Source organism: Chironomus tepperi, unplaced genomic scaffold (genome assembly GCF_022539635.2).
Source record: "Chironomus tepperi strain 1889 unplaced genomic scaffold, CSIRO-AGI_Ctep_v1 contig_73, whole genome shotgun sequence".
NCBI classification, from domain to species: Eukaryota; Metazoa; Arthropoda; class Insecta; order Diptera; family Chironomidae; genus Chironomus; species Chironomus tepperi.
In genome coordinates, this window is record NW_027226195.1 from 1316853 (window position 1) to 1332918 (window position 16066).

Here is a 16066-nt window from a genome sequence, read left to right on the forward strand (position 1 = left end):
GAGCATGCTTGCTCATGCTGTTAACAAATTCAAATTAATCACACCATTCCCCTCAAATCTATCCACAATTCAAATGATGAATCCAAGAAAAATTCCAAAATTCAACGCCAACATAACCTCAAACTGAATCCACACATCCCCATTCAACCACAAAAAATATGCTCTCATGAAAGTTCACATAGAAAGGAGATTTATGATGTCTTATATATATGGACATAAGTATCATATCTCTGACAATACCACACATACATGCTCATACTCGCAGAAAAATTCATAATATTTTTGTCTCATTCTGTCATAAACAATGGAATTACTAACTTTAAAGTAAGATTTCATATATATTCCTTTTCCTGTATTAATAACATTATTATTATTTCATTTCATGTCACTTGATATGAAACGTAAACGTAAGCGATGGAATGAAAGGAAATATGATTTGAAGGTTGGAGACGATTCTACAAAAAATCTAATAAAATACATGAAAAAAGTAAACTTGTACAGACGCGTCCACACGTGACCGACGGTAGCGCAGATTGACGGACAGTCAGATTGACGGACAGTCAGATTGACGGACAGTCAGATTGACGGACAGTCAGATTGTCGGACAGTCTGATTGTCGGACAGTCAGACGGACGGACAATCAGACGGACGGACAATCAGACGGATGGACAATCAGACGGACGGACAATCAGACGGACGGACAGTCAGACGGACGGATAGTCAAACGGACGGATAGTCAAACGGACGGATAGTCAGACGGACAGATGGACAGACGGACAGACAAAACGTGGAAAGATCCCCTTTTTGGGAAATTGCGCTAATAAAAATATGAAGAAGGAAATGTTACATGTGGTATAATAAATTGTGTCTGTCTCAAGACTAGAAATTGAATAACAGGAGGGAAGCACACAAAAAAAAAGTTGATGGGAGGGCAGGGCATGAAGAGTAAGAAAAAGGTTAGCACAGAAGATGGATAAGGCAAAGGGCTCGTATCAAAAGGTTTCTGACATCGTATATTAAATTAATTTGAAGGACATTTCTTATTTTTTTCATCCTTGCCTTCCTTTTCATTTCATTCTTATTACTTATGAAATTATAGAAGGATGTGTGGCAGTGATGATAAAATTGAGGGTCTTTTTTGACAATTTTCTTCTTTTTTCCAAATATTACTGATTATATTAAGGAATGAAAGATGTTGGCATCTGAACATTCTCGTTTTGATTTAAAGTGTAGTCGGGAAATTTGAGTCAAAATTAGATCAGGAAGGTAAATTTCAGATGGAGTTTTATTGTAAGTAATGAACATTAAGGGAATATGGAATTTCGCATCCTTTTTTATTAAAAATTTAGAATCTGTAGGAAGTGATTGTCTCAATTAACTTCATCTTTCAAATTAAGAGTTTAGATTCATCCCCAAAATCTATGCGGAAACTAATTTTGGAAATCTGTGAGCAATTGCTGCAACTCTTAGTGGCTTATGTTGAAAAACATTAACGACGTATCAACGATAAGACGAGAAGTTGCCTTGAATGCATTAAATTGGCATTATGTCACTTGGAAAAGTGACTCATCATTGGAGAATCATGAATGTTAGTGTTGAATTTGAATGGCAAGGTTCAAATCCCAATATCAGTCAAATGATTTTTCGAAAGTTTCAATCATTTGGCTTCTTAAGTATTGCAGTTTAATGACGTGAGATATGTAAGAACTAGTCATGAATGATGTAGTTAGTTGAACTTCCATTAAAACTAACCTGAATTTATTGTAACTTACTGAATTATTGGAATGAAAAGTAATATGAACACTGGCTCCTGATGAACACTCTAGAGTTGCAAAAACAGGTAGCCAGAGTTGCTTGTGACAGGCAGCAATGACAGATCCTTCGCAGTTATTGACTACAAACAGGCATTGCCTGTCAATTTCTTTTTACAGACAATTGACAGATTTGCAACTCTGAAATATGCAACAGCTTGTTAAGGATAATATCACAGTGCTCAAAAGTTCTTGCTTAAAATTTAATGACAATTTTAGATTTGCTTCCTTTATTGTGTAGATTGATATCCGATACCATGCTAAAGACGTCAAAGATGCTTTTGTAGATGGCAAAATAGCACGAGCAAGCTAAATAATTCTTGGAAGGAAGCAGTTGATAAAAAGAGTTTTGTACTTGGTGTTGGCGATTGGCAAAGGTTAGCCATCAATAGAGCCAGTTTTAGACGTCAACTGAGAAAGGTCATGTAAGTGAGTATCATGCCAGACTCACGCTGTCCTGTTGTCGAATTTCGGATCGATTACCGGTTTGCACTATTCGTGTTGCTTCCCTCAACTATCTAAAGATTCAATTTTAAAGTTCACAATGTTAAATTATTCCCAAAATCCAAGACAGTTCACTAAACTTAATCCCCAAATGCCTTTCAAAAAAATTAATCCTCCTAAGTCAAAAGAACTTCCAACTCAACACCGACTACAGAAAATGTCAAAATTTAAATTTCAAATCTCACTCATCTTCACTTTAAGAAGCAATCTCTCATTGCAGCCTTCATCACAGAAGAAAAAAAGTCTAAATCACAGAAAAAGCCTCAAGGGTCCTCATACCATCCCGTCCTCATCTTTCGGTTATCCTCAAAAAGCATTCATTTGGTAAATAAAATTCAAAAGGTGCCACTTCCGTCGCACGCACTCAACATGAACATTTTCTCTCTTTCCATTCTTAACATTTTCACAAAATCATCATTATGATCAAGAATTGTGTGGTGGCACTAAGAGGTAGGCCATTGAATGTGACGAGTGAGTGAATGAAAAAAGGAACTGAAATTTGGTGTGAGTGGAACCAAAATAAAAAAAGGGACATGGAAAAGGTTCGCATCAAAACAATTTTACCGCAAATATTTGATCTCAATTTTCCGTTTTATTCATTATTCGTAGCTGTGCCAAACTTCATCCACCTCCATAAATTCCTTACAAAAAAATTTAAATTTCAAGGATATGGTTGAAGCTTATTTAATTTCATTGTAATCTATGTCATCAATTTTCACGGTTCGATTCCTTTGTAACTCGCAAATTGGATTTTTTTTTCACTTTCCATGTCACTGTGCTTAGTGCTGCTTGCTGAAAGAATTATTTCACTCACTGATGCCATTTTCCATGGGAAAATTAAATTACAAAAATGTCATCGGATATGTGCGCAACAAGTTTTGTACATTATATTAGTCGTTTTATGTGAGATTATGGGTTGTGAATGAGGAACACTTTTTGGAGTTTTGGATTTAATTTCAATTTTTGAGGACATGCTTTTGTCATTTGGGGATGTTAACTCATTATCTGATGCTATTAAGAGGGGAGTCCAAGGACCTGGATAGAGGAAGGGTCTAGATAGAGGAAGAGCCAAAATGGAGGAAGATGGTCGGTGAGTAGGCATTTTGTTACAACTCAAACAATCAATGAACGGAAGGAGGTTCAAAAAGTCGATTTTTTTACGTTACGTAATAGCTGAATGGATCTGAACGATTCACTTTCAACTTCCGCGTGTCAACAGGAAAGTATTTTTTTTATTATAATCAAATTATTTTGTAATTTAACACGCAAACCTTAAAAAATAAATATAGGAATCGAAGCAGAGACTTAGTCAGGAAATTTGGGTATGGATTGGAAAAGGGTGTGCCAAAGGGTTAGTGGGGTTAAAGGATTTTTATGACGAAAAACCCTTGCAAATTGAAGAATTATTGCCAAAAAGAGGAGGATGTTGACCACAATACAAAAACTTTCCTAAATCCTGGAGCGTATCCAGAAAATTCCCCTCCAATTCTCGGAGGGGAGATCCAATGGCTCATCTGGCTACTTCCCTTTCTGAATTTAATTCAAACAAATTGTTATCTAAAAATTAAACACAACATCCAAATTACCTTATATCATGTAATATGATCATTATCACTATTTATTGTCATGCAATATATTCCTATGAATTTTTGATACTTAGGAAATGGAAAATTAATTTCCGCAAAAAATGAAACATCAGTCGTGAATGCAAGTTCAAATATGATAAAAGTGTTTGAAAATTACTGCGACAGCACAAGTCTTCATGGCTTTATTTACATCAATCAGTCATCTCGTCATAAAATTGAGAAGATCTTTTGGGCTTTTGCTATTTTTGCGTCCTTTATTCAGACTGGAGTTTTAATCTACAAATTTGTAGTCGAAAATCAAGCCAATCCAATTGTGATTTACACAGACCAGAATGCAATAAGTGTCCAGGACATAAACTTTCCATCAGTTTCCTTTTGTCCTGGAATTTTACTTAGAACAATGGTAGAACCTTTCATTTATCATGACGTAAAGGCAATGCTTGAAAATCAGACAATGGATATTAGCAACTTAACTCTAAATGAACTAAAAATGATGCAAGTTGCAAGCATAGTTGCTGATGATCAGTTCATGTCATCAAACTATCAAAACTTATCGATTCCAACTGATGATTTTGTTGACATCCTTGGAAGTTTTGGCACATTTTTTGGCGATCCTATGTACCGTACTCTATATTATCCTTACTTTAAAGCAAATTGGACAGACAATTATCCAGTAAACTTAACACACACTTTATGGAAAACTGGATTTTGTTACACTTTTAATTACCCGTATTCGTCGGAAATGTTTCATATGAACAGGTAAGAAGTTGGCATCCTTACTATTTAATTCGATGACCGCACAGATTAATTATGATCCATGACATCATAACTATGGCAATTCTAATCAACAGCATGCCTAAATGTTGTCAATCTGACAGCCACGCGAAAGTTTTAAACAGAACCATCCTGTATTCTATTGGTGGGCAATCCGTGAGCCGGTAAATTTTTGGGAAAATGTCATGAACCACACATCGAGTAAGTTATGAGTCGTAGCTTACTACGACTGCTATATTCATATTAGGGTGACTTCCAGGCGGCTATCAAGTGACCACCAAGTAATTAAAGCTGTTAACCGAACGGTCATTTTGACGAAATTTTAATGTCGTGAGGACAACATTTTAGCATGTGCTGATCAAACAATATTTAATGACAATCAGATAACAACTATTAGTTTTGAACAAATAGCTTCCGCGTGGAACACGGAAGGCATTTTTTACATAATTTTTTTCATGTTTTTTTAAGCACTTCAAATGATTTTGCCTACACGAAAGCAACAATGCTTGGAACAGAACGAAGTCGCGTTTCAAATTACAGACTTAAAATGAAATATCCTCTTAAGGCACAAAATCCAGGAAAAGGATTGCATTTGGGATTTACAGAAATGCAACGTTACCAGTATGTCAAAGTATTTTCAGATTATATGAATGATTCAATCCCAACTAAGGACTACAATGGATTGAAGATTTGGTTTCATGATGCATTCGAAGTTTTGTCGGATGATTCTGTGAATATTCAGCTTCGAGACGAGTCGTATTCAAGAGTCTTAATTATTCCAAGAATATTGAAGGTTGATGACTCGATGATGGATTTTGAGCTGGAAGAGTAAGTCAAATGCACATTTAGGTTGCTGTAACTTAAAATTCTTTTCATTTGACATGCTATAGACGACAATGCTACCTTGAAAATGAACGCGAACTGAAATTTTTCAAAGTCTACAACAAAATCAACTGCGAACATGAATGTTTGTCAAATTTGACGCTGCAGACTTGTGGATGTGTCCAATTTTACATGGTTAGAGATCAAGCAACAAGAATTTGTGGCATAATTGATGAAACCTGCTTCAGAAATGTCGAGGATGAGTTTCAGACTGTAAAGTCATCCTGTTTGTGCTATGAACCATGCGAAACACTTAAATATTCAGTCAAAAAGACGTAAGGCTTGAATTTTGTCTTATAACTTTGTATTTAACGATTTCATAACCTTTACAGCTATGACTGGAGTAGAAAATTCTTCTTTTCAATCATGGATGGCCGAAGCTATAACTCAATTGAAGCAAAAATTGAACTGGGTGTCCAGAGCATCCTGGCAACAAGAAAGCGAAAAGTCTTCACACCCGTTGACATTTTCTCATTGATTGGTGGATTTTTGGGACTATTTGCTGGATTTTCGTTTCTGTCTGCTGGAGAAATAATCTTGTATTTTGTGATTTATCCTTTTGCGTCACTTAAAAAGAAAACTTCAACTAAAGTTCACCCTTTGGTGAACCAAAGGCCAGAAAAGCCTCCAAATGCAACTATAAGTTACATCTTGGTATATCTTGAGGATTCATCGATTCACAGCTTCAAATATTTTGGAGATCGACAGAAGAAATTTATTGAAAGGTCTGATCGGCTACTTTTCTAAATTTTGTGCCTTTTAATGATTCATTTCCATTCACAGATTAGTTTGGTTCCTATTCTTCAGCCTGTCAATGGTCCTTGCTTTCTTAATGGTACAGCAAGTCTATGAAAAGCTACAGAAAAGTGAAATTTACATGAGTTTAGATGGAAAGGCAACAAATGTTGAAGATGTAACATAAAACTCTAACTTACCCTCAAAAATCAATGATACTCAATTTCTTTTATTTCAGATTCCTTTTCCAGCATTGACAATAGTACCAGACATTAATGACCATTATGGTTTCCAGTACATTCCGATGATCGAAGAGACCGAAAAGCACGATGCTAGATGGAAACGCGATGTTGATGATGATGATGATTACTATTCTTATTTAGTAAAGTAAGTTATGATTCCGACGTCCAAGCAGATGCTAAGCAATCTTGTTAATTCAGAACTTTTGACATTTCCAATATATTTCTTTTAGATATCAAGTGTACGCAGTCATATGTAGAACACTCAACAATGTTGACAGAGCACGAAAACCATTCAATTTTTCATCGACTTCGGATCCAGTAGACATGCTTCGTATGCTGACAGAAGAAGAAACACCTTGGTTCATTTACAGAAAAGCTACATGGAATTCATTTGTTGATCCACCATTTGCAGAGATTCTTACTCATATTGGGTTTGGATTTACTTTTAATCTGATCGATAAGTCGAAGCTTCTCAATGAGGAATCGTAACAAGCCTAAAGATCCACATACTCTTGTCTTTATAATCACACAGTTTTCCATTACTTTTTAGGATATCACCAGACTTTCTCTACACATACGACGGCTATAATGATACGAATTTTCCATGGAAAGCCAGAGCTGGATATAATTTCGGGCTAGATGTTACTTTCAGAATGAACAAATTATGGCAAGGATGCGTAAATTACGACTCGTTCATCATTCATCCATCAAATGAACTTCCCATCAATGCACAAATAGTTCGACATGAAGATTTGGCAACAAGTGATGTCTTCATCACTCCAGAAATTGTTAAGACGGACGATGATTTAAAGCATGTTGACATCAGTCTCAGAAAATGCTATTTTGATGATGAAAGGAAGCTGAATTATTTCAAAATCTATACACGACGCAATTGTGAACAGGAATGCTTGACTGAAATAAGTAAGAACTAGTCAGTGATACTATAGACAGCTTATTGACAATATTTAATTACAGTCTACTTAAACTGCGGATGCGTTCCATTTTATTACGTCCGAAATGAATCGGTAACTGTTTGTGAATACAGACGTTTCCACGATTGTGCATTAAAATTCGAAAGTTTCTCAAACTTCAGTGAGTATGATCATCTCTATCCAGAACAAGGAAAATGCAATTGCTTGCCGTTGTGCAATTATGTCTCATATACGTATGAAGTAGTCACAAAAGTCTATCAAAAGTAAGTATTGCCTTGCAATCATTGCTATTAATGATCCTTAATTTATTGCAGAGTTCAAAACACAACAATATCACTAATGTGGAAGGATGCTGAATATTATGCTCAAATTAGATATCAACAATTCAAATTGGTCGATTTCCTGTCATATGTTGGTGGCATTTTGGGATTATTTGCTGGCATTTCAGTTCTTTCAATTGTTGAATTTTTCTATTATTTCACATTGAGATTATTCTCTAATTTACTGAGATTTTTAGTAAATTAAGTTATGTATAGTATTGCAGGCTTTAAAAGGCTGGAGATTTTATTAGGAGGCCAGTGGAAGGTCCGTTAATGAAGGTTTACATGTTTGACATAATATATGGTAAGAGATCACGTAGACGGCTAAAGAAACTATGGAAAGATGCTGGAAATATTGCACTGGATGTTAGTGAGCTGTGGTCAACAAAAGAGCTAGCTTGAGATGGCATCTATGGATGGTCATGGGACATCAAAATTAATATCTAAGCCCGGCTAATCGAAGTAAGTAAGCAGAAATTTAGTGTTGCTGTTTTTATTGTTTGTAATTTAATTAATTAATTATAAAAGTCATGTAGCAGTTCCATAATTTTATTGTGATATGGAAATTTAAAGATATTAAATATATCAGCATGCAAACTTTTTGAATAAATGTGGAAATGCTTTATAAATTTGCCTGATTATGAAAATTTATCACTTTTGTAAATCAAAAATTCCGAGCAGCACAATGCGGGAAACTGCGTCTGTTGCTGTAGAAGAAAGTCAAAATCAGCAGTCACAATGTCATCAGGTCACCATCGCATCTAAGCATTAATACAGTAGCTATATTCCGTAGCTATAGCCTAACAACGCAGTGTGCTGTTCGGGAATGAATGTCACGGCATTAAATAGATAAATTCATTTTAAATGCGTTTAGTTTAGTATTTAAAGTTCTCAGCACTATAAAGTGTCTAAAAATGATAAAATTGGTTCAAAATTTCTGTACTGACACAAGTCTTCATGGCTTCTTCTACATTGGTCAACCATCTCGTAGCCAAATTGAAAAAAATTTCTGGTGTTTTTCAACTTTTGTGTCCTTTGGCTTAACTGGACTGTTAATCTATAAATTCATAGTCGAAAATCAGGCAAATCCAATTGTCATTTATACAGACCAGAATGCCATAAGTGTCCAGGACATAAACTTTCCATCAGTTTCCTTTTGTCCTGGAATTTTATTCAAAACAATGAACAAACCTTTCATTTATCATGACGTAAAGGCTATGCTTGAAAATCAGACAATGGACATTAGCAACTTAACTCTAAATGAACTCAAAATGATGCAAGTTGCAAGCATAGTTGCTGATGATCAGTTCATGTCATCAAACTATCAAAACTTATCAATTCCAACTGATGATTTTGTTGAGATTCTTGGAAGTTTTGGTCGATTTTTTGGAGATACTATGTATCGCTCTCTATATTATCATTACTTTAGAGCTAATTGGACAGACAAATATCCAGCCAAGTTCACACATACTCTGTGGAAAACTGGATATTGTTATACATTTAATTTCCCGAGTTCGTCTGTAATATTTCATATGAACAGGTAAGAAATCGACATCCTCTTATGGATGCCAATTCTAATAACACACATAGTTGAGACAACAACTATTAACTTCCGCGGGGAACACGGAAGTTAATTTTGGATATCATTAATATTTCATGTTTTTTCAGCATTTCAAATGACTTTAACTACACGAAATCAAAACTCCTTGGAACAGAAAGTAAACTCGTTACAAATTACAATATTGAAATGACATATCCCCTTAAGGCACAAAATCCAGGAAAAGGATTGCTTTTGGGATTTACAGAAATGCAGAGAAACAAACTCGAAGTGATTACAGATTTTATGAATGATTCTATCCCAACTAAGGATTATAATGGACTGAAGATTTGGTTTCATAATGCATATGAAGTTTTGTCAAATGATTCTGTAAACCTTCAACTTCGGGCCTATTCCTATACAAAAATCTTAATAATTCCAAGTATTTTGAAGGTTGATGACTCAATAATGGATTTTAAGCTGGAAGAGTAAGTCAAATGCACATTTAGGTTGCTGGAACTTAAAATTATTTTAATTTGACATGCTATAGACGACAGTGCTATCTTGAAAATGAACGCGAACTGAAATTTCTCAAAGTCTACAACAAAATCAACTGCGAACATGAATGTTTGTCAAATTTGACGCTGCAGACTTGCGGATGTGTCCAATTTTACATGGTTAGGGATCAAGCAACAAGAATTTGTGGCATAATTGATGAAAACTGCTTCAGAAACGTCGAGGATGAGTTTCAAAATGTGAAGTCATCCTGTTTGTGCTATGAACCATGCGAAACTCTAAAATATGAAGTCAAAAAAACGTAAGGTTTGGATTTTGTCTTATAACTTTTGATTTGATTATTTCAAATCCTTTGCAGCTTCGACTCGAGTAGAAAATTTTTCTTTTCATTCTTTGATGGCCGAATCTATAACACTATTGAAGCTAAAATTGAATTTGGAGTACAGAGCATCCTGGCAACAAGAAAGCGAAAAGTGTTCACACTGATTGACATTTTCTCATTAATTGGTGGATTTTTGGGACTATTTGCTGGATTTTCGTTTCTGTCTGCTGCTGAAATAATCTTGTATTTTGTGATCTATCCTTTTGCATCACTTATGAGAAGAACATCAACTAAAGTTCATCCATTCGAGGGCAAAGTGGTAAAAAAACCTCAAAATGCAGTTGTAAGATACATCTTGGTTTATTTAGAGGATTCATCGATCCACAGCTTCAAGCATTTCGGAGATAGAAAAAAGAAGTTTATTGAAAGGTTTGGTCAGACGTAATTTTAAGTTTTGTTCCTTAAAATGACCAGTCCCATTCACAGATTAGTTTGGTTTATTTTCTTCATCCTGTCAATGGTCCTTGTTTTTATGATGGTACAGCAAGTCTATGAAAAGCTACTGAAAAGTGAGATTTACATGAGTTTAGATGGAATGGCTACAAATGTCGAAGATGTAAGACACTTCTTACTAATCCTCGAAAATCAATGATACTCAATTTTCTTTGTTTCAGATTCCCTTTCCAGCTTTTACATTAGTACCAGATATTAATGAACGCACATATGACATGGAGTACATACCGATGATCGAAGAGACCGAAAAGAGTTATACACGACTTAAACGCAATGTTGAATATGATGATGATGATTACTTTTTTTCAGTAAAGTAAGTAAGGTAAACAGGTTCGAACAGCACTTTATAATATCATTGTGATTAGCATGGTGTATAGCTTAGTATTCGACCAATCCTAGCAGATGTTTAACAGACTAGGATTGATTCAGAACTTTTGACAGTTCCAATATATTTCCTTTAGATATCAAGTGTGCGCAGTCATATGTAGAACAATCAACAATATCGGACATGCCAAAAAACCATTTAATTTTTCATCGACTTCGGATTCTGTAAATATTCTTCGTATTCTGACACATGAGGAAGACCCTTGGTTCATTTACAGAAAAGCAAAATGGAATTCAGCTGTTGATCCACCATTTGCAGAGATTCTTACTCATATTGGGTTTGGATATACTTTTAATCTGATTGATAAGTCGAAGCTTCTCAATGAGGAAAAGTAATAAGCCTTAAGATTCACATACTCTCATCTTCATAATCACATGTCATTCTTTCATTTCTAGGATATCACCAGACTTTCTCTACACATACGATGGCTATAATGACACAAGTTTCCCATGGAAGGCAAGATCAGGATACAATTTTGGACTAGATGTAACTTTCAGAATGAACAAATTACATCAAGGATGCTTAAATTACGACTCTTTTATCATTCATCCATCCAATGAACTCCCCATCAATGCACAAATAGTTCGGCATGAAGATTTGGCAACAAGTGATGTCTTCATCACTCCAGAAATTGTTAAGACGGACGATAATTTAAAGCATGTTGACATCAGTCTTAGAAAATGCTATTTTGATGACGAAAGGAGCTTGAATTATTTCAAAATATATACACAAAGGAATTGTGAACAGGAATGTTTAACGGAAATAAGTGAGAATTAGTCACATCTCATTAACTGATTATTAACAATATCTACTTCCAGTCTACATAAACTGCGGATGCGTTCCATTTAATTACATAAGAAATTCATCAGTAACTGTTTGTGTATACAGGCGTTTTATCGATTGTGCTATAAGATTCGAAGATTTTTCAAACTTCAGTGAGTATGATCATCTCTATCCAGAACAAGGAAAATGCAATTGCTTGCCGTTGTGCAATTATGTCTCGTATACGTATGAAGTAGTTACAAGAGCCTATCAAAAGTAAGTTTCACCTTTGAACCATTCCTATTAATGAGTCTTATTTTCTTACAGGGTTCAAAACACAACAATATCGCTAATGTGGAAGGATGCTGAATATTATGCTCAAATTAGATATCAACAATTCAAATTAGTCGATTTCCTGTCATATGTTGGTGGAATTTTGGGACTGTTTGCTGGCATTTCTGTTCTTTCAATTGTTGAATTTTTCTATTATTTCACATTGAGATTATTTTCTAATTTATTATGATATTTAGCAAATTATGCATAAAATGTTAGCAAACGATAGTCAGCTAAAGAGCTAGCTTGCGATGGCATCTACGGACATTCATGGATCACAGCCGACCAGTAAGCCCAGTTAATCGAAGTAAGTAAGTAGAAATTTAGTGTTGCTGTTTTTAATGTTTGTAAGAATTGTTAAAGTCGTGTAGCAGTTCCATAATTTTACTGTAATATGGAAATTTCGTGATATTAAAATATCAGCATGCAAACTTTTTGAATAAATGTGGAAATTGCTTTATAAATTTGCCCTGATTATGACAATTTATCACTTTTGTAAATCAAAAATTCCGAGCAACACAATGCAGGAAACTGCATCTTTGTCTTTATCGTTAATACAGTGACGTAGCTATAGCCTAACTAACACATTGTGCTGTTCGGGAATGAATGTCACGGCATTAAATCGAAAAATTAATTTTTATTGCGTTTTGATTTAGTTTTTAAAGTTCTCAGCACTTTAAAGCGTCTAAAAATGATAGAATTGATTCAAAATTTCTGTACTGATACAAGTCTTCATGGCTTCTTCTACATTGGTCAACCATCACGTAGCCGAATTGAAAGAATCTTCTGGTGTTTTTCAACTTTTGTGTCATTTGGCTTAACTGGACTGTTAATCTATAAATTTATAGTCGAAAATCAAGCAAATCCAATTGTCATTTATACGGACCAGAATGCAATAAGTGTCCAGGACATAAACTTTCCATCAGTTTCTTTTTGTCCTGGAATTTTATTTAAAACAATGGAAAAACCATTCATGTATCATGACGTAAAGGCAATGCTTGAAAATCAGACAATGGGCATTAGTAACTTAACTCTAAATGAACTCAAAATGATGCAAGTAGCAAGCATAGTTGCTGATGATCAGTTCATGTCATCAAACTATCAAAACTTATCAATTCCAACTGATGATTTTGTTGAGATTCTTGGAAGTTTTGGTACATTTTTTGGAGATACTATGTTTCCACAAAGACCATTTCGTACATATTTTACGGCTAATTGGACAGACAAATATGCAGCAAACTTAACACACACTCTGTGGAAAACTGGATATTGTTACACTTTTAATTTTCCTAATTCGTCGGAAATGTTTCATTTGAACAGGTAAGACGTCGACATCCGTGCTGTTTATTTTGCTGGAACCATGCTGTATTTCTTTAAGAGCAACTTGCTGACTGCTATCAAGCTAAATGTTGTCCATACGACAGCCGCGCGGAAGTTTAAAACAGATCTCCAACGAATCCACTTGATAGTGACTTACAAGCGACCATCAAGGAGTTGTCAATACTAACTTGTTTTAGTTCTTAGTATGATATCCACTAGGTTGCATGCAGGCAACATTGTAGTCAAAATCAGTTAGCAAATTTAATACACAATTTTTTAATATTTTTACAGCACTTCTAATGATTTTAACTACTCAGAAATAACAATGCTCGGTACCGATAGCACACATGTTCGAGATTACATGCTCACACTGTCATATCCAATTAAGGCACAAAATCCAGGAAAAGGATTGCATTTGGGATTTACAGAAATGCAAAGATACAATTTAACCGGAGCTCGTTCAGATTTTTTGATTGATTCTGTCCCACATAAGGATTATAATGGATTGAAGATTTGGTTTCATGATGTATATGAAGTTTTGTCGGATGATTCTGTGAATCTTCAACTTCGAAAGTCGTCATATTCGAAAATCTTAATTATTCCAAGAATTTTGAAAGTTGATGACTCGATGATGGATTTTGAGCTGGAAGAGTAAGTCAAATGCACATTTAGGTTGCTGTAACTCAAAATTATTTTCATTTGACGTGCTATAGACGACAGTGTTACCTTGAAAATGAACGTGAACTGAAATTTCTCAAAGTCTACAACAAAATCAACTGCGAACATGAATGTTTGTCAAATTTGACGCTGGAAACTTGTGGATGTGTCCAATTTTACATGGTAAGAGATCAAGCAACAAGAATTTGTGGCATTATCGATGAAACCTGCTTCAGAAACGTCGAGGATGAGTTTCAAAATGTGAAGTCATCCTGTTTGTGCTATGAACCATGCGAAACTCTAAAATATGAAGTCAAGAAGACGTAAAGCTTGAATTTTGTCTTAAATCAATGTATTTGATTATTTTACATCCTTTACAGCTTCGACTGGAAAAGGAAATTGCTTTTCTCATTCATGGATGGCCGAAGTTTTAATGACATTGAAGCTAAACTTGAATTCGGAGTGCAAAGCACGCTAGCAACAAGAAAGCGAAAAGTATTCACGTTGGTTGACATGTTCTCATTGATCGGTGGGATTCTAGGACTTTTTGCTGGATTTTCGTTTCTGTCTGCTGGAGAAATCATTTTGTATTTTGTGATTTATCCATTTGCGTCACTTAAAAGAAAGACTAAAGTTCGTCCATTGGTGAACAAAATACCAAAGAAGCATCAAAATGCAGTTATTAGCTACATCTTGGTTTATTTAGAGGATTCATCGATCCACAGCTTCAAATATTTTGGTGATAGACATAAGAAGTTAATTGAAAGGTTTGATCAGATACAGTTCTAAGTTTTGTGCCTTAAAATGATTCATTTCCATCCACAGATTAGTTTGGTTCCTTTATTTCGTCCTCTCAATGATCCTTGCTTTTTTGATGGTACAGCAAGTTTATGAAAAACTAAAGGAAAGCGAGATTTACATGAGTTCAGACGGAAAGCCAACAAATGTCCAAGACGTAATTTATGCTTCAAATCAACCAGAACTCGAAGTGAACTTGAGTCAATTCGACTCGATTTCGAGATCTGTAATCAATCATCAAAAATTAAAGATGCTCAATAATCAATTTCCTTTATTCCAGATTCCATTTCCAGCTTTTACATTAATTGCAGATGTAAATGATCATAATGGTGAAGGGAAGTACTTTATACGATGGAAAAAAGATGATGTTGATGTTCCAGATGTCACAGATCAAGTCACAGTCACAGTCAAGAATGATGATGAATATGATGATTATAGTGATGATGAATGACGCTACTCAATTGCTGTACAGTAAGTCTTTGAACCAGACCTAACATTCCAAATTGTAGTAATTTTATTCTTTTAGATATCAAATGTATGCACTTTTGTGTAAAACACTCGACAACATCGGCAAAGCAGTTAAACTATTCAATTTTACATCGTCTTCGGATCCTGTGGACATGCTTCGTGTTGTGACACATCAGGAGAATCCTTGGTTCAAGCACAGAAAAGCAAAATGGAATGGAGCTGTTGATCCTCCATTTGCAGAGATTTTAACTCATCATGGATTTGGATATACTTTTAATTTGATAGATAAGTCGAAGCTTCTCAATGAGGAAATGTAAAACTGGCAACTATTTTCTAAATTTCACACTGTATTCCTTTATTTCCTAGGATATCACCAGACTTTCTCTACACATACGATGGTTATAATGACACAAGTTTCCCTTGGAAAGCAAGATCTGGATACAATTTTGGACTAGATTTGGTCTTCAAAACAAACAGATTGTTTCAAGGATGCTTAAATTACGACTCTTTCATCATTCATCCATCAAATGAATTACCAATCAATGCACAAATAGTTCGGTATGAAGAAGTGGCAACAAGTGATGTCTTCATCACGCCAGAAATTGTTAAGACGGACGATGATTTGAAGCATGTTGACATTAGTCTCAGAAAGTGCTATTTTGATGATGA

The 16066-nt window shown here is 34.9% G+C and overlaps 2 protein-coding genes across 2 annotated transcripts; both read left to right on the forward strand.

Moving 5' to 3' along the window:
- Positions 1-3388: 3388 nt before the first annotated feature.
- Positions 3389-7991, forward strand: LOC139101034 (pickpocket protein 28-like). Its single transcript, XM_070653896.1, has 8 exons — positions 3389-3405; positions 5144-5503; positions 6341-6470; positions 6531-6679; positions 6765-6965; positions 7085-7455; positions 7510-7729; positions 7781-7991. The coding sequence occupies exons 1-8, from the start codon at positions 3389-3391 to the stop codon at positions 7989-7991; spliced, it is 1659 nt and encodes a 552-aa protein (XP_070509997.1).
- A 2705-nt stretch (positions 7992-10696) lies between these two features.
- On the forward strand, positions 10697-12344 carry LOC139101035 (pickpocket protein 11-like). Its single transcript, XM_070653897.1, has 5 exons — positions 10697-10777; positions 10836-10987; positions 11455-11825; positions 11878-12097; positions 12149-12344. The coding sequence occupies exons 1-5, from the start codon at positions 10697-10699 to the stop codon at positions 12342-12344; spliced, it is 1020 nt and encodes a 339-aa protein (XP_070509998.1).
- Positions 12345-16066: the final 3722 nt, after the last annotated feature.